Source organism: Amphiura filiformis, chromosome 6 (assembly GCF_039555335.1).
Source record: "Amphiura filiformis chromosome 6, Afil_fr2py, whole genome shotgun sequence".
Classification (NCBI taxonomy): Eukaryota; Metazoa; Echinodermata; class Ophiuroidea; order Amphilepidida; family Amphiuridae; genus Amphiura; species Amphiura filiformis.
The window spans coordinates 19,316,435-19,336,597 of record NC_092633.1 but is presented as its reverse complement, the minus strand read 5'-3'; the positions used below and the strand labels follow the sequence as shown (position 1 = coordinate 19,336,597).

Here is a 20,163-nt window from a genome sequence, read left to right as displayed (position 1 = left end):
GTTCAATCTGAAAATGGTTCTTAGTAGGAGCATGTCGCAGCTTCTTCCAGTTGTACCTAGGCCTCTTACAAGGTTTACCTTTGGTGGTTCAGAGACTGGTGTGCAATCATATTCGGAGTATTTGGTGGTCGGGATCAAGCTCTACAATTGCGCAGGGAATTTACCCACTTACTGTTGACAAGGATGTGGTCCAGTTGGTGTTTTGAGCCCGTTGGGTGCATCCATGTCCAGAGACGACTTTTGCGTTGAGGAAATCACTAGTCTCTCTCCATTGTCATTTGTTGTGTCATAAAAACAATGAGGACCAAACACAGCTGGATGAGATACATGGCTATCTTGGCCAATTCTGATTTTGAAATCACCAAAGACGAGGTGGATGTTGAGCCTCTTCACCTTTTCAAGATGGTCTTCTAGTGGATTATAGAAACCGCCCTTTTCTCCTTAGGTTGCTTATTCAGTTGCTGGGGGTTCCCGTTAAATGAAGCTGTTAGTATTCTTTGATTGACGGACTGCACACTCTGAAGACATGTGCTCCAACACCTTTCCTAAATATCCCATTCTTGACGTCTGACCATAATTCTTTAGTGGGGGATGATGTAATAAGATGTTGTTCTTGCACACCAACAATGTCGACGCCTGTATCGCTACAACCCATAAATAGTTGGTGGGTTTTTCCTTGTTGGTGTAGCGTACGCACATTGTAGGTGGATACTACAAGTGGTTTGAAGGTAGGTAGACGAGACATATCGGGACCAACAGTCTGTGATGGTGTGCCATGTTCCCGCTGGCCCGTCATAGAGTCAGAAGAGGAGGTCTGCCCAGCTACCTTTGATCTAGTATTTGGACATTTGTTTGTAGTTTTTCGTAATCATGCTACTAATATGGATGCTGGTTATTGATATCTTCTGGTCAGCTGGCCTGTGCCTGATACATTCTTTGAGATATTTAACCTACGTATTTTAAGTCATCATTTTTTAGAAGCAGAAAAATCCTTTTATGACAGTATCTGCAGCTGGAGAAGGAGGATTCACGGGACCAAAGCAATCAACCCACTGCCGCCCGCCCCAAGTCGGGGCAGTTGCAGTAGACTATGTTACAGAGCAGAGAATATACTCCAAGAATTAAAGGATCAGTTGAATATAATCAGCAGTTTTGAAAACATTGGATATGATGATAATAGTATTGATAATTGTGCTTGATCTTTCATTACATAACTTGTTCTTAAGTTGTAAACAAAATTCACTCATTACAAATATCAGCTATCACCCACAACTTGGGGGGAGGTGGAAAATGGAAGCTAAAATTTTGATGGGTTTGTGTATGTGATGTGTGTTTGGATCTATACGTCACATTAGTGGGTATAAGATGCACTCAATGTATCCCGGGGGTGAGGAAAGTCATTAATGTAACCGCACAAAAGATGATCTCCCGGTCCTCTCCTCGCATACTAGTATCTGAGGGTCATAATTGAGCTCCCTTACTAGTGCAACGTAATGCATAAATGAATTCTCTATATGTTCTGTCATTCTGTACCATTTAATGATCACGATTAAGACCCCTACCCTCAGAAAAACGAGGGGCCGGGTGGTCATCTTTTGTACGGTTACATTAATGACTTTCCCCACCCCCGGGGATACATTGATGGCATCTTATACCCACTAATGTGACGTATAGACCCACACACACCCCCACATACACAAACCCACCCCAATATGTGACTTGACCTTGACCGTGGTGAAAATCGATATTTTGGCCTCCATTTTCCTCCCTCCCCTCACAATGTGGGTGATGGATGATATTTGTAATGAGTGAATTTTGTCTGCAGCTTAGGGGACAGGTGATGTAACAGGTGATGTGCACAATCAAGCACAATTATCAATAATATTATCATCATAAAAATTATCCAATGTTTTCAAAAATGCTGATTATATTCAACTGATCCTTTAATTCTTTCGAGGAGTGTAGGATGAGAAGGGTAATAAAATATTGAGAAATATCATTCCAGGTATCTATCATTGGGACAGTATAAAGCACAATTAACTGCCTGGGATTGATGTGTGAGTGATATAATAAATATAAATAATTCCACATACACCAACACTTGTTTACAGGTATTGTATCACATTTATTATTTATAGGAAAAACACAATTCCATATCTATTTTTTGTTATCAATTTTATAAGATTTATTTCAAATAATATAATTACATCATGACATATGTTGGTCAAACATCAATCTTGGAGTAGAAGTGTGTTGTTGTATTTGTCACCAGTGGTGCACCACCCACCCTTGATTCCATAACCAGCATATTATTGTGCTGTGATAGAAGCCAAGTTGAACAGAAATTACAATTGTCATTAAATTCATTGATCAAAACTTTCTGGCTCAAACTTCATCCCAACTACAATACAGGGTATACATTACAGACCTTGTATTGTTCACTTGTCTTCCTGAAGGTAGTGATGTCAGTATTTTGTCGCAGTTACTTTGCGTGTGAACAGAGGCACTGCCTTCATCATCACAGGTGTAAAACATGCCAGCTTTTTGCGTCGCAGCACACAATTTAATACTGCGCCCACTGAAGTACGCACTGACATAACTGCCTTGCAGAAGCCAAATAGGCTATAGAAATTATGCATAGGTTCTTTATAGACTGTAACTTTCATGGTACATTGTAACAACCTCTTATTGTGTTAAAATTAATTATGTGGACTTTGTCATTGGGTTGCAAATACTAAATGGATTATAAATTTACATCATAGATGCACACAGAAATTACAATGTGACAAATCAAAGAATGCATTTAACTAATATTTCTACAAATTATGGTAGATAAACTGATGTGGAATGATTTATTGAGCAATTCATTAGGCAAATAAATAAAAGTGGAAAAAAAAGTTACTTTCATCTCAAATTAAAACATTTTCAATTATGAACTGAAAACTGATACTGGCATGTATGAACATGCATATTTTATAAATGTATTAATAGGAGTAAATTAAAAGTACTAAATAAACCATGCTGTTATCAAAACAGGAACAAAATAATAAATATATACATGTATTGTACACTATATTCAACTAAAAGGTAAGGAGTTGGCTCATATACTCTGCTCTCAAAATGATGGACATTATTTGACTTGTACGGGCATGGCGCCATTTATATCTACAATTTCAAATCATTCAGTTTTATAAACTGATGTAATTCACATTAGAAATAATTTCAGATTCTTCTTCAGGTAACATTGCTTTAAATTTTTCACTATTTGTCACACTTCTTTCAAACATTTATTAACCCTAACACCCAAAAATCTTACAAAATCTTACGATGAAAAAATCTGCGCATGCATGAATCCCAGGGTCTGCGATGACGCAATCACCCCAAGTGTTATATCGCAAGACGGAATTGCTGGCGGGCAGCAACAACCCGTGTAGCTACCGGTCCATGATCGTGTGCTTGGCATGCGAGGGGTCAAAGGTTCGAATCCCGGGGGTGCCAAGTCAAAAATTCTTCTTCTCCTAGACTTTTTCGGATCTTCTTTGACTTCCGATCCCAAAAAGCAGGGTCCAGTGTTAGGGTTAATAATTAATTGAGTATTGTTAAGTAACTAACCTTAAAGGCTTATACTATCTTAACTAGATGACAAAATGCATCATGACTGATTGATAATTCATCACTTTTAGAATAACAGCCAGCATTCCAAGAGATCAGTATTAGTGTTACGGTTTTAGGCTAAGAGGCATCAGGGCAAATAGTCCATATTCTTAATCTTTTAAAGTAAAGTGTCTTGCATCATGTCAGCTTTTAAAATGAGGCTCATGCACCTCTGACAACACATATGTTTATCCAGAATAACACCAACAAAATGTTCTTTGTGCAGTGCAAAAAATCAGACAATTGACAGGTGCTAATTGATGCTTTAATGTTATTGCATCAACCTGTCAAAATCAGAGATAACCTTGTCACTGATTAATTTGATAACCAGACAGGTTTGGTTCACCCCAGAAGAACTGCTCTGGTGGGGCTTCCTCTTTAAGTTAAATTTCTATGTGTAATTTAATTAGTCTTGTAAAACAAGTAAATACCGTACTGACTCGAGTATAGTCCCACCCCATTTTTGGGTGAACATTTTTTTTTTACAATTTCTGAAATTTTTCAAAAATTTGGGGGTGGGATACTCGCGTCAGTACGGATAAATGCAAATGCAATATAAAATTACTTCTTAATAAATTATTTTGAAAGCAATCTTTCTGCTGAATACTGAAAAATAAAAATGCCAATTTGATTTTAAACTGAATTCAAAATTCATTAACTACTCTGAAAAATACAAAAATACTGTAAACTGACTAAAATGCACATGTGTTCTTGAAGTTACAAGGCAAAAATAAATCTCACACCGTATGTATGGTGGATGGCTCGAACTCCCAGTAAATCACAACTTTGTTTGAAGTTTAAACACACGCTGTCTGCCTGTTTTGTCTGTACAATATCGCCTGCCTATAAACACTGAAATAACAATGTTTGAATTCATTAAATAAGAGTAGAAACACACTCAGTCACACTGATCACACAATACAAACACATTGTATTCAATCAAAATAAAATTGACATAATAATCCCAATGCTAAGTCTACCATGTAGTAGCAATGTCATTGATACGTACAAGTTGATACTCATCATCAAAATGGCAATGTACATGGGTCATTCAACAAGTCCTGCCACAATTCATATTATTTTCGTAAATGGCTGGCTTTCATTCATATATCACATTTCTGATACTAATCGGAATTATGAATTTGGATCTTGTTACTTTTTACTTTTTACTTATATCTGTGTAAACCTTGATTCGGTATATGCAGGCATTTCAAACCTTTCATGGGGTAGCAATCTTTAGATAACCAAGCAATCTAATTTGAATGTAATTTCAAAGTAGCAAAAAAAAAGAAAAAAAAGGAAAAAGGAAGTGATGTCTTGACTTTTGACTTCACACTTTTCAATGATAACGTACATAGAACACTGCTGAAATACAAAACCTGACTGGGAAGTCATCAGACATTCCAGTTCCCGGAATCCAGTTATATCAGATGCCAAGCTTGGTTATTTGAAATGATGAGTCTTTTGATTATTGCCAACATTTCTTTATATGCTACTTTTCAAAAGCATCAATTTTCATGTTAAAGAATTTCCAACAATGTCCAATACATAAAATCCTGTTTAGTTTCCAAAATTCATCCACAAAAATCTGTAAAAAGTATCAAAACTAGTCTGCCCTAATTTGTAGGTGCCCCACTTCATGTGTTTCACAAAGCACTGAACAATTTATTTTATATTAAAGTTATGAGGCTTGTGCTAGAACTTTTTTGAATGACCCTTGTACCAACTGATAATGAAATCCATATTTCCATTACACAATGACACAAGTTACACTTACAATACTTGTTTAACACTGAACAGGTACAAAAGTTATATGAAAATAACATATATGCTGTTCCAACACAGCTATATATGAACAGCAAAGATACATGTATAATACACAGAGACAATATTGGTCATATTTATGCTCAAAATGGTACAAATGTAATGTCAAGTAGTCTACTTTTGAATATAAAAATGACTACTTTGACTTAAAAAGCATAAATGCAGAAAATTACAACTTTACTCTGAAATACTCCATCATGCATTGACATCTTTCCCATCAATCAATTCTCATAATGATAACATTTTTGTTCAAAGTAACAATAGTTTTTGTATTTTTTAACAGGATAAAATGGTAGTAAAAGAGGATATTCTGGAATCTATATATATTTTACATTTCACATAACTTGTGCTAATTTACATTATATTAAAAAACATTACTTGCTTGAAGGAAATTTGTCAATGTTTCCCCTGGAAATTAATCCTTTCTTTTATTTCAAGTCCAAATACTTTATTTGGATTATAATTGGCAAAATTTATTTGCTTTTTTTTTACTCTAGACACAATAATTAAGTCCTCACTCACGCTGGGGTAAATTCACATATGCACACCAGTTACACATTGCACAATGCGCAACTAGTATAGGTGTTGTGTGCACACACCATTCTGATGATGCTATATCTCAATGTTTGAGTCTTCGCAAATTATAAACCAAACAAAGTATAAACTTGTGCATAGTTACTACACAATACAACATAATCTATATAATTTAAGGCTATCTTTATTTAATAGCTTGTTTCAAAGGGGTTTCAAAGCCTTTCCCAAATTCAAAACCTAATATAGAATGCAGGTGTTTTTTTTCCAGAATTGGCCAGGCAATATGCACACCTAATTTCACTGACATAGTCAAGATAAGTGTTATTGAGATTTACAACTTCTGCTATTTGTACGTCTGACGATGTCAGAAGTGAGATTCTTGTGTGGTAGATTATTTCCCAGCAGGAATAACACGCAAATAGCAGGCAATTTTACTTATGCGCATGGGCTTTAAGACAAACTATTAAATTAAGATGGCTATTAAGGCAGTGGAACAAAATTGTTTCGATGCCTGGTTCATAAACATTATGTCAAAATATACATCAAAACTATGTTGTCATGTTAGCACAAGAAAGTTGCAAAAAAGCTGCCCATGTAAAGCTTGTATCAATTTCTACTGCTTGGGTAAATTGTTCTCTATATAAGTCCCTCCTGGGGCATCACTTTACAAATGATTATCATGAGTTCAATTAACTTGAACACAGAGTGTCAGTAATTGTATCTTTGACAACATTGTTGTGTTTTTTAGATATCATGAGCAACAAATCTTACTGTTTCATATTACTGGATCTAAAAACCACATGAATTTGAATACGTATCAAATTCTATTCATTGGTCAAGCACTACCGTAAAAACTTGATAGTTAGCATATATGCATTTTTATTGAGCACTTTTAAGACATGCAAACATGAAGAGCCCAATCCACAAAAGTGTAAAGGCTATATACGAACAAGTAAACCTGCAAATGTTTGTCTCAATGCCATTAGCTCAGTTGGCAAAGCACCAGACTTTGGTACAATTTCATGTTTTCAAAAGCGCTCGATAGTAAGCACATATGCTAACTATCAAGTTTTTATGGTATACTACATCTATAAATGATTTCAAAAGGGCACCAACTAATCATGAAATTGCAGTTTTGTACATGAGGCAGCTACTTTGTTGTGTTAACATGGCAACGCATCCTACTGACTAGCAGGAATTACATTACACATCTTGGTGGTAGGGTTAATTCTGTACACTTTGTACAATACCAATTAAATAGAAATACAAAACATTTATGACTGAAAAGTGTTAAAATGGCACAAATTAAGCTAGAAGCTTAAAAAAATAGGGGGGGGGGTGCAAGTTGGAATTTTAATGTTCATTGTAGAACATTTCTATTTGCATTGGGAAATGAGTTTCAAATTTAGTTTTGAGTCTTGTGTCCTTCAAACCAAATTTGAAATAGGGAAAAAATTGTAACTTAAACTTTTTAATCCATTGGGACTTAGGATTTTTACCCGTTTAGAATTTACAATCCATCGTAACTCTTAGTGAATCGATTCCATGTCGTAATTTCTTACATAAATACCTTTTTCGTTTGGTATCATGTAACATATTCTTGTATTGTTGGAATGGGTGACATTTCAACTGGGTGTCAGAAAGATGAGCAGTTGTCAAATATAACATGTATTACTATCAAACAAAACCCCTATCGTAAGTTTCCCGAGTCAAAACATGTTGCTACCCTTTATAATAGAGGTCATCAAACTCTTTAATACTGGTGCTGCAGCTCGGTTCTATTGTACCTTACAAAAGGGAAAAATTATGGCATATTTTTGCCAATCAGATGAAATTCCAATATAAACCGAAAAATCACAATTTTATGAATTATTAATACCAGTTTTAGTTACTCATTTCATACCTTTAGTAATAATAACTGCACAACTACAGCAAATTATTGTCACTTATATTGGGTACGTTCCCTTCAGTAAATGCATCAGAGGTCATCATGAGAAGTACCCAACATGGGTATAATCCTTGTGTCGTGATGACATCCCTACTAAAGTTGTTTATTTTTGCATGTTGTACAAAGAATTTTTTTATCGTCATTCACGTGATGCAACATACTATAAGTTGAATGAATTCTCATTGGTACGGGACAAATGGTGATAATATGCAACACACTTCAATTATGCTCTTATTGATATGGGACAAATGGTGATGTTATGCAACACATTTGAATGAAGCTCTTTTTGGTGATGTTATGCAACAAAGCTGAATGAAGCTCTTATTTGTATAGGACAAATGGCAATGTTATGCAACAGTTGAATGAAGCTCTTATTGGTATGGAACAAATGACAAAGTTATGCAACACAGCTGAATAAGCACTTATTGGTACAGGACAAATTGTAATGTTATGTAACAGTTAAATGAAGCTCTTATTGGTATGGGACAAATGGCAAAGTTATGCATCACAGCTGAATAAGCTCTTATTGGTACGGGACAAATTGTAATGTTATGTAACAGTTGAATGAAGCTCTTATTGGTATGGGACAAATGGCAAAGTTATGCAACACAGTTAAATGAAGCTCTTATTGGTACGGGACAAATTGTAATGTTATGCAACACAGCTGATTGAAGCTCTTATTGGTATGGGACAAATGGTGATGGTATGCAACACAGTTTAAGGAAGCTTCAAACATTTGCATAAATCAAGAAACATTTTGATGCCTTGGTTAAATCTTTGCATGACAGCTTTCACCTTTCTATGCACATTCATCTCAATTCAATTTTATAGTGTTAATTAACACAATTGCTTACATTAGGATATACCCATCCAATCCACTAACCAAATTTAATAAATAAAGAGCCAAGATCCAGAACTAAGTATTTCCACTTCAGGGGTGGGTGAAGTCCACAATATTGACCCTTTGCACGGACACAACATCTTGCTCCCAAAATGAGGTTCTCCCTAAAAAGGCAAGATTATAAAAAGTACATTTTTGTTTTCCAAGCTTTTCTAGCAACAAGCCAGAAGCTTTTACAAAGCGTATGTGGTAATTAATCATGCGTAAGAAATACGCACATACATCACACTTTGGGGTAGAACTTTTTAGAAGACCGTGCAAAGAGTCAATATCGTCTCATCTCCATTCCTGAAATTTCTGTCCTCTGTATGTTTCAAAATTATTGGTAGGATAATTTAAACAACATGGCTTTTGCAGGAGCTCCTCACGCTGACATCTCTGAAAGATTTGTATTTTTGAACCTGATGAGGAATGTGTAGGTACTAGAAAATTCTACAATGTCCTGTACTACTTGGCATTTGCTTATTACGGCAGTACACATACCTCCTCTACTAGTTACTACACAATAGGTATCAAACGCCTTTTGTCACTACCTTAGTTTACTTACCTATTTTTATTTAATTTTCATATTATTCATTTTAGTGATTTATTTTAAAGTTTATTGAGTGTGGCATACACATGTTAATTGGCAATCATGCGTAACTTAAATCCACGTCTACAGCTTCATATTGTTTCTCTAAATATTTAAAATTATTTAAGATAAATGTACTACACTCTGTTCTCCTTGAAGTAGGAGGCAGTCCCAGTGCTCCTGGGACAGGCAAACATTAATGCCTTTGACAGAACCAGAAAGTCCTACTTCGAGGCAACCAAAGTATCAAGTCCTAATATCTAGTTACATAATAAATAGGTAATACAAGCAATACAAAGGTAAGGCTATGTATGATTTTATCTTTTGATGAGGTTAAAATGAAAATGGTTTGAATTCATGTCTATCAAAGAAGGCACTTGCATAAATACAACGTGAATCTATGGCAGTTCTGTTTCTCCAAGGCCTTTCATAATACCCACTACAATACACAGAACTCTAATACCCAAGATGTTACTGTTGAGGTGGATAGTGCATTATATCCTCAGGCTTTCGCTTTCGTTTATTTTGAGGAGGGCGCTCTTCTGAGGTACTGGCATCAGATCTTTCCGAGTCCGAGAGTAAGAGAGTGACCCTACCGGTCTGTAGGTGGTATTGATCGTTTGGAAAGTATTTCTGCAATAGCTGGTTGAAATGCTCTTCCACCGCCTTGCCAATTTTACCCATTTCTGACATTTCCTAATAAGAAATCAAAGGAACAGAAGGAACTATATAAATATGACAGCACATTAAAGTTAATGGAACTCTCCATACTTAGGTTGGATTTAATTAATTTTGTATGTACATTGTTACCTGGAAAAAAAATTTGGATCACTGAGCATGCCTTTTTCATCAGATATGCAATGTTCATACACTCCAATATCAAAGCAGCCAATCAGAAAAGCAGTTAGAAATGTATGCTGAGTGCATTGATTGTGTATAATGGCACTCTGTGTACTAAGCGCAATGCTTTCACACAAGTTCACGTCACATAGGATTGATTCATTTTTTCGGGCAGGTTGATGCATTTATATCATACCTCCCTTTTCTGGCCCTCTTTTATACGGATCCCTCTATTATCCCGACATGTGATCTTCATAGAAAAACATGTTTTTAATGCTTAGAGAGCTCAATTTCATGCACTGAAGCATTTAGAAAGACCATAACTATGTTCTGCAATGACACCTGACTAATCTTTCCAAGTTTGTTGCTAGCCAGAATATTTTGAGCACAGGCCAACCTCTCTTATCTGGCCATGGTGGGATCAAACACTGGCCGGAAAAAGTGAACAATCTGTGAATTATAATGTAATTCTGCATTGAATATCTGAAGTGCTAACATTGAGACAGCAAAAAGTTACTCGAAATGGAGAAATAACGCTGAAAGATCAAACCAGACATTCCGGATCAAATGACTCAAACTTAATCAGTGTGTATCCGATCTTGACAAAACAGTCTCAAATAATCAATGCTTTATCTACATAATATCAGATCACTTACCCCATTATAGAGATAACAATTGCTGAACATGAGTCTCATATCAGTAACAAATTCTTCTACATTCTGATAGTGGTTGAAATGCACTGGTTGCAGTTTGGATTTGATTGTCGACAGTTGCATTGGTTGAGATACCACTTTATAGTAATCGGGCACATGCTGCAGGGAGTAGAGAAGACACAAATCAGTCATTATTATTTTTTTCTGAAGAATAAGTACTTTATTTATGGCTCACTTTATGGCAGGCAGTTACTTTAATAATCTGTGTAAATTAAGACTAAAATACAGCAAGTAGGCCCAATACTTGCTCATTTCCAGGCTAGGGGTGAGAACCACAGGATTGGGATAAGCACATATGGTGTAAGCATTCATGGTGAATTAGAAACATGCATCTTTCCATGTGTGATTAAGAGAGTCACCATTAACTAGGTATGAGAATAAGAGGGGGAACTTAACAAAAATGGAACGGAGATTCAAGTACACATACGAACATGCATACAGAAGGAATACACTATCGCAACATCCTCCTATGGCTTAATTCCCTCCTTAATGGCTAAAGCCATGGGGATAAAAATATATAATATGTTGATACGTATATCGTCAGCCTGCTACTCTAATTGCCTAAGTCATTATTTGTCAAGCATGCATTTAAACATATTTATTCACCAATCTTTGCACAAGAACAAATGATGATACAAATGAAAGTGAATAATCCAAAATAATTAGGGTGATTATGTAACTGATGCATGCATGAACAACATTTTGTTCTTTGTTCTCAAAATTACAAAAAATGACTTAGGCAATTAGTGTAGCAGGCTGACGAAATTGTGATTCAAGGACAGATATATGGAGAGGTCTACTTACTGCTTTACTAACAGGTTTGTGGAATGGTACACTCTGGTCAAGACAGAATATCTCTAGCCCTATCTTCTCACATTTCTGTAGAATAAACCAAAACAAGCAGACAACTGTCATTATAATTACATGGTTCTTAATTCAAAATAAAATATCTAGGTCTAGTGCATTCCTACCAGGAAATAATTTCCAATCCTAATGCTAACTTTTCAATTATTATTTCTGATATCACACTGTAGACTATTTGTGTAATATCAAGTGTTGTCCCATTGGCCTGATTGGACCAGGTCATGAATTATCTGATTGGCTGGTTACGATAACTGCATTTTTCTATTGGTCCAACAATATCTCATTCCAGTTCAAAAGCAAACTTAAAAATAGTCATTTGCATAATTACAGGAGAAAGGTTGCGCATCTACACTAATACAGAACCATGTCAGTTTCTAATTTGGTGCAACTTAGCTTGTTTCTGGTGTTCAAATTTTTGTGTTTCCCTATGGGGATTACACAGTTGAGCTTTTTCTGTGGTCCCACCTACCTTGATAGTGTTACTGGTTTACAAACTTGAAATATTTTAAATATTATATTGAATATTACAGAGACATACCTTTCTTTCCACGTTAGTCAAGCCTGAGCTAACTCTTCTCTTCCTTTCATTGCCATTATCAGATGAAGCCTCAGCAGGATCATTCTCAAGATCAACACACATCGTACAACACCATGCATCACTGTCACTAGGAGGAAAAGAAGACAAATTAAAGATTGATTATATTGGTTCAAATATTGATCAAGGTGAGATGGTACATTTATAGCATCTTTAATCTTGATTAAAAATGGATGAAATATGATTTGAAAAAAAAAATGTGTCACACTAGGATTCTGTAAATACAGAATAATTACCATTCGAGTTACATTTGAAGACTGATTATTGTGTTCTATATAACATAATGTAATGATGGAGATCATCCTGTGAGGCTATTTATCTCAGTCATTTTATCTATGGCCTGTTTGATTCAATATTGGTGTATATCTTTCCCACTCTCCCCTCATTTTGTGACATTTATTTCATCAGCGTTCCTGACCTGGGAAAAGTTTAATTAAACAATGTAAGTGAGAATTTTCCCCACTCTCCCTTCCTTTTTTTGAAGTGACATTTATTTCATTAGTGTGTTCCTGACCTGGGAAAATCTTAATTAAACAATGTAAGTGAGAATCTTCCACCACTCTCCCATGATTTTTTTGAAGTGACAATTATTTCATCAGTGTTCCTGACCTTGGAAAAGCTTAATTAAAGCTTTGCAGAGAATGTTATTTTTCCCCAAAGAAGAGAGTTCAGCTTATCAGCAATATGACTAACACATCTTCATGATGACATTCCAATGTAGATGGATTAGATAATTTAAGGGATGAGCCTATAGGAATAACGACCAAACAAAGAAATTCTTGTTTATGCCGTAATATTGTAGTCTTTCAACCCTTTCACAACTTCAGCTGTGTAACTTACAAAAATTCCCGCTAAAAAGTGGTTCTTTTAATTTTAGAAAATACATTAAAAATCGCATTGGACTTTTCGTACTGATCGTATTATAGTGACCACCAGCCTATAATGTTCTAATCACACTATAGACTGGGATTACATGTGACGTCATTGACAGGCAATTGGAATATATTGTTCCTTGTCCGGAAATATGACCACGCAGTCAGGGACCGTGCTTTTAAAACGCCTCGCCAGATCACAATAAGGCCATTGAACTGTGTAGTGGCCATACATTACTCGTTGAAGTATAACGGTAGCACGTTCCTTACCGACTCATTATTAATGTGTGGAAAGGGGTCAGGGACGGTATTCTGATAATTCTAATCCTTTCTTTTGAGGTCAATAGATAAAAGAAAGGCCTTGAACACAGGTGTGGAGTTGTAGATAATATTTAATCATCAAAGCTGCTGGCATAAGAAATTTCGAGGAGGCAGCGCTTATTATTTCTTGTAAACACAATCTAATGTGGTACTCACTACATGTAGAAGGCCGGGCGGGTCTGCAAATTACTGCATGAAGCTAGTAAAGATATAGCTTCATGTTCAGTTTAATCAATTAAAATACTATGGCAGGATATAAAAAAAAATCGTGAGGCATTCTTTCTTGTTATGGACGACAAGTATTAATTTTTATATTATTATGACAAAATCCAGTCCCTTCTCAATTGAATAGGCTCCGAGATTAGACTTTCCTTTCCAAAAATAAATTATATGGCCTAGAGGACATGATATAGGCCTAATCTAAACCCATATTCGGTATCCAGAAACCTTCACAGTCCGGCGGCGTTTGCACTCGCATCGCATTAAACTAGACAAAGTTCGCTAAACTGAGGCCTGCTTCAATTGCCAACCTTTATCGAGGGGCGATTTGAGGTTTCATAGTCATCTATTACCAATACCATTTTTCACCCCGATGTGGCAGTGATGTCCACGCGTTGTGAACAGCTGTTTCGCTCTCGCATCTATGTGGTGTCTTTAAGTGGTGCGTATGTACACCAGCGCCATCAAACTCCAGCGAGTGATGCTGCGCCTAATAAAATTTGTATAATGCCCCCAGCATACTTTCCTGCCGCTTGCCGCTGCGGCAAGCGGCAGAGCGTTTCAACCAATGACAAGCCTTGATTGTGTCCGATTGTCTGCAATGCGTAGCGCCACGCCGCTCATTGCAAGCGGCAGGGTAGTATGAAACCAGCTTAATACTTACGTGACCCCGGATGTGACGTCACTGTCACATCAGGGTGAAATGGTATTGAACAACGCAAACCAGCCAAATTTGTCATAAGTTTGAACAGCCATTAGAAAAACCGTGAATATAGCGTCAGAAAGTCTTACACATCTTAGTATAACCTTGTCGTTAGTGTGATACTGAATGCAGCGCCATATTTGGAATATATTCGTACACGGTGTGAGCAAATAGTTGGTCAAATGTAGGCTAAGTAGGCCTAAATCATGAAAATCGCTTAATCTGAATAATACCAACCAGTAACGGACATTGAGACAACGCTACTTGAGAAGTTTGAGGTAAGTAAAGCTTTTCCTTGTTATAAAAAACAAGGAAAAGGCAGTCATTTTTATCACAACGCGATATTTAAAAAAGTACATTTTGAGAGGGCCTACGCTGGTTCTTTTGATTCTAGTTTAAAATCTGTTCATCACATGCAGTCCGATTTGGTATCTATGGTTTCATCAAAGTCTTGAGAACTAATTTGGATGGTATGTTGGTTAACAAAAACGATACTGTTAAAAATAGCGGTATTTATGCAAGCGACGTATCTATTGTGTAAAATGCATTGAAAATTGTCGGCTTAAGAGGGCATAAATTAAAATCGCGAAGAGTAATAGCAACAATAACTATCTACATTCCAAGCGGAAACGCTTTTCAAAAACATACCACCTTTTTCGGGCAATCGCTGAAACCGATATATGAAATTCCAGGCCATCTGTAAAAAAGTGCGTGAGCAGAAATGACCATGAACTTGGGTCACCGAAACAAGTGTTTATATTGGTGTCAGGCCTTTCATAGTGATACAACAATTAGCCCCCAATAATGGCTTTCATTTGAACCGTTATTTGTTAAACTGCGATTTTTACTTTTTGAGATATCAATGAATGTATCAAAAAACTTTTCGAAAGTCGATTTAAAATGGCCTAACCCGTTAAGGGATCTAAAATGAGCGTTTATTGCGTTTCGACAGTATTTTTTGTGGGACATGAGAGCACCTCAGACCTATCGAATTGCATTCTGAATATGAAGCATGTCTTTCTGATATCAAATAATTTTCATTTTTGAAAATCACAATATAATACAAATTTTATGACAAATTATAAAAATTTGATATTTTTCACATTTTTGATATATAACAGTCCTCGAAGTAAATTATATAAATCTAATGACATATTCTTAAAGTGTATGTAGCAGGGAGGAAAGCGACCTAATTTTTTTTGGTGTTTTGGGAATAAAATCCATATCTTCAATACGAAAGGTCAAAATTTTCAATTGATCGTCGGCTTTTCATCCCACCTACATACACTTTAAGTATAAATCATCAGATTTATAAAGTTTACTTCAAGTACTGTTAAATATCAAAAATATCAATTTTAATGATTTGCCATAAAATGTGTATTAAATTGCGAATTTCAAAAATCAAAATTATTTGATATCAGAAGGACATTCTCCGTATTCAGAATGCAATTTGATATGTCTGATGTGCTCTAATGTCCCACAATAAATACTGTCCAAACGTTCATACCCCAGCCCTTAACACAAGACATTATAATAAATGTGGCCATCCACCACAAATAAGCCCAGAAGTCGGCAAATGTGATTTTGAGCTACAGTGCAAAATATCCAAAAATTTCATATTTTCAGAAAAATTAAGATTTTCACAGATTCAAAATATTTTATACTTCTCTTATACAGCTGCAAAGTTACACATCTATACAAAAACTAAAAATAATTAAAATCAACATTTTATGGAGCTGGTTTCAACAGAAATAACAGCGTTTTGATAACTTTTAAGTTCAGTTTTCTCATTGTTGTGCTCTGCAAAATTTTGTTGAAACGTAACTTAATATCAGGATATCATACAAAATTGGTTGATGTGTCATTTTGAATCTTCAGGTATGATCTTTCCAAATCTGTCAAACTCTCAACTTTACGAAGGGCCAACTTCTGGTCTCGTTTGTGGTGGACTGTCACAAATATTAATAGCTCAACTTACGTTGGAGTAGCAGTTAGCACTGGTATATGGCAGTTCAAGTGATAGACCCTTGGGCAGCTGTCACAGCATAACAGTTCTCCTCCATTATGACAACAGGCACACCAATCTTCATTGGGATCCTGGTTCACAGGCTCGTAGGTATTGTACAGCGCCATCTGGTGTTCACCTTTGCCTCCAGTTTCATTGGTGCCATTTGTCCCTCCAAACTGTAGAGAGTATAAAATTTGAAATTTACATGTCAACATTTGCAGTAATCTTGGAATATGTTCACACTAAGGCGATTAATTTGGTGTACTAGGATACTATGAATTTGAAATATGAGGTAGACTCAGGCCTAGCAACACACATATAGTACCAAATCACCTAACATGAACATGTTAACTATTCGATGGTTCAGAACCCACTGTGACCAGCTCTCACAAAATGAGCATAAAGTTGGCTCATTGCTTTGGTCTTCAAAAATCAATATTTCCTCCACAATGTATTTTGTTTTCTGTTGAATTTTATCCTGATTAATGGACTTTATCTTTGATAGTGCCCTGGCGACTTTATGCTCCTTTTGTGGGAGCAGGTGATTGTGAGTTGAGGCTTTCTGGCTCTCAACCCTCGTATTGCATGTGGCCAGTTTGCATTAGACTTGGCCTAAGTCCTATTAGTATTATATTACATCACACACCAAACTACATTATATTCATGCAAACAAGTCTACAATGTAGAAACCACTTGACATTGAAGAGATATTGTGTGCAGCATTTTTATTGACACTAACATGTAGGTTATTTTGCTGGAAAAAAGTCTAACTCTTCACAAATTATAGCCACATACACATTGCTTTGTTAATGGGTCTTGATGCTTCAATGTTTATCAAGTTCACTACAGAGTATTTTCATCATGTGGCATATGTTCAGGGATATAGCTACGGCGGGCGGCAGAGTCCGGCACTCGGATTTAGGGCCCACCACTAATAAACAATTTAAGCTCTAGCACCCAGTACTCAAGTGTCAAAAATTGCAAAATCATATAGAATTTGGCCCAATTTGGGCAATTTTCAATAGAATTGTCAATTTCACTAAAAATTCCCTGAAATACCACCCGGCACTAAAAATTCTCTAGCTACAACTCTGCATATGTTGTTATGTGATCAGGCCCTTCGTGTAATTTACATCCTGAATTTTTAATTATTACAGACTTGGTTTGTATCTGTGCTTGTGTTCAAGTGTGTGCTGGGGTGAGTGGGGGGTGGGTGTGTGTCAAGGGAATATCTGTAAACAGCACCAGGATGGATTGGTATAGTCAAGAGTTAACACCCTACTCTTTTTGAAACGATGTACAGGCATATGGGTCTCTGTGCACGAAACCAACGGCTTAATGTCCCCTCCGACAGATAGTGTACTTTCACGGTTCGTTTATCCAATTCTAAATGTACCAGAAGAAAGCGGTAGTCTGAATTTAATTAATGCCAATTAATTTAAGACTATTTTCACCCAAGTCAATACCCCAGCAAATCTCATATCTCAACTGCCGAGAATTAAACCCAGGACCTCATGCACCCAAGGAAAGTACCCTAACCATTAGGCTATACTCTCCCTACATGGTATCACAAGATGAAACCATGTAAATGGGGACACACAGCAAACTGCATAGCTGGTGACTACTTGTAAGTGTACATACTTACCACACATGATATTTGGATAGGCAGTGGTTCTTGTTTAGCACTATTAGGATTAGATTTATCCTGAGGCTGTGCTCCCTCACTCTTGGTACTACCACCACCCTCACTGGTTGGTATCGAAGTGGGTCTTTGATGGGGCTCGCTGCAAAAAATAAAAGGTGATTGTGATTCTCTTCTCAAAGTGTGTGTGTGTGTTTTCAAAACAAAATTGAATTCTATAGTCCATATACGTTCCTTGAGGCAGTAATTTAGATATTGTTTTTTATTGCATCTCTAAATGAAGTGATGAGAAGTATAAAGTATATATTTTCAGAGAGGAAACGACGCAAGGAATCCAACTAGCATAATAGATTCCAGCAAAATGAGCAGTTTCTGAGAAAATCTCAACATTTGGTTCAACTTTAATGCCTCAAGGAAGGCATACGGACCAGTCTAGTTTAGGTAATGAACTGGTGAAATAATACTCTGGAACATTCCACATACGATAAAATGCAGCTAACAAAATGAAACATGATTACTTGTATTCAAATATAAACTACATTCTCTTCATCACTTGTTACGATACCTTACAACAAAATCTACCAATTCTTCTTTTCAAAACTCACACTCCCTTGGGCTAAATAACATTCTGTTTTCAAATTTACCTATGAACTGAGCCAGTAGTTTTCTGTCGATCACCCTCTAAACCAGGAATAAGCCGACCTGCCATGCTACAACTTGGCCTCTCATCCATTGGTGTCTTTGGTTCATCTTTCACCTTAATCACCTCTACATCACTTGGTGGGCTTATAATGGGTGGTGAACTGGGAGTAGAACTTCCACTTAAGATGATTTCTCCAGACCCTGTTCTCTGCATCATCATTTGCGGTATACTAGACGGGCGTGGCCCATGCTGACTGGAAGGTGGTATCATATTGGGGTGGGATACCGGACGTACAAGGACCTGATTTGGTGGTGTTGGTGATAACTGAATCATGCCTGAATTAGGCGAACTGGTATATGAGGATGCACGACTCGTGAATGTTGGTCCTCCTTGTGGCCCATTTGTAGGCCTTATCTGAGGACCATTTATATGCCTCAGTACTTGTGTTCCATCCATCTGAGGAGCCGCTTGTAAGTACATTTGTGGACCATTTGCCTGTTGCACATTTCCACTTTCACTATTTTGCCGCCTCATCATCAGCTGATGGAGATTGATTCTCTGTTGCTGTTCTTTAATTATAGCCTGTTGTTGACTAGGGCTCAAATTCTGCATTCCAGATCTCCCTTGAGCCGCAGCGAGTGCCTGCGCAGCTGCTGCAGCAGCAGCCTGCTGACTCGGATTGTTCTTATTTAACGGATCTCGGATGACAAGCATGCCAAGACGTCCTACCAAATTCATCATGTTCTGTTCGTTTCTCAAGAAACGTATGTCAAGGCCTGCTACGGGCTGTCTAGTACACATTGTTCTTAATAACAAAACCAGTTGTTGGACTATGAGTTTACGGCTACAGAGAAGAGCAGAGTCGTTATCTGATGCAGCGGCTTGCTCGGTGAATTTATAGCAATGCTGAATGGTTCGTTCTAGGCGCTCAATTTCCTGCATCTGTTGATCAAAGACTTTACGTCTTGCTTCGCAAGCTGTGGACAATTCTGTTATCAGTCGCTTGCCTCTGTTGTTGATTTCTGTAACCAGTCTGAAAGTAAACAACACATAAATAAAGTTTAATGTGTTTGAACTGGCAATGATGGCATTATTCAATACATTTTTTTTCTCATACTTATTTACATACTGTACAAATTCCACTCTAAGTTCAATTAATAGAGGATGCAATACAACATCACTTGTGACAGACTCATCATCATTTCAATAAAATTCTGTTTTCCAGACAGCCTACATGACGAATTGCACAAAACATGTGGCAGGTATGAATGGTTGTGGAGTCAATCTAGAGACACGTCCCTCTCCCATTTG

General features: G+C 36.6%; 1 protein-coding gene across 1 annotated transcript in view; it reads right to left on the bottom strand.

The window, feature by feature from the left end:
- Positions 1 to 3,406: 3,406 nt before the first annotated feature.
- The window catches only part of LOC140155112 (E3 ubiquitin-protein ligase TRIM33-like), a 79,179-nt gene continuing 62,422 nt past the window's right edge, over positions 3,407 to 20,163 (bottom strand). The window contains exons 4-10 of the mRNA XM_072177815.1: positions 18,854 to 19,885; positions 18,213 to 18,351; positions 16,538 to 16,743; positions 12,388 to 12,514; positions 11,790 to 11,864; positions 10,929 to 11,084; positions 3,407 to 10,128 (exon numbers count right to left, since the gene is read on the bottom strand). Of these exons, the coding sequence (XP_072033916.1) occupies positions 9,904 to 10,128; positions 10,929 to 11,084; positions 11,790 to 11,864; positions 12,388 to 12,514; positions 16,538 to 16,743; positions 18,213 to 18,351; positions 18,854 to 19,885 (1,960 nt within the window). The 3' untranslated portion in view covers positions 3,407 to 9,903. The remainder of the gene's footprint in view (positions 10,129 to 10,928; positions 11,085 to 11,789; positions 11,865 to 12,387; positions 12,515 to 16,537; positions 16,744 to 18,212; positions 18,352 to 18,853; positions 19,886 to 20,163) is intronic.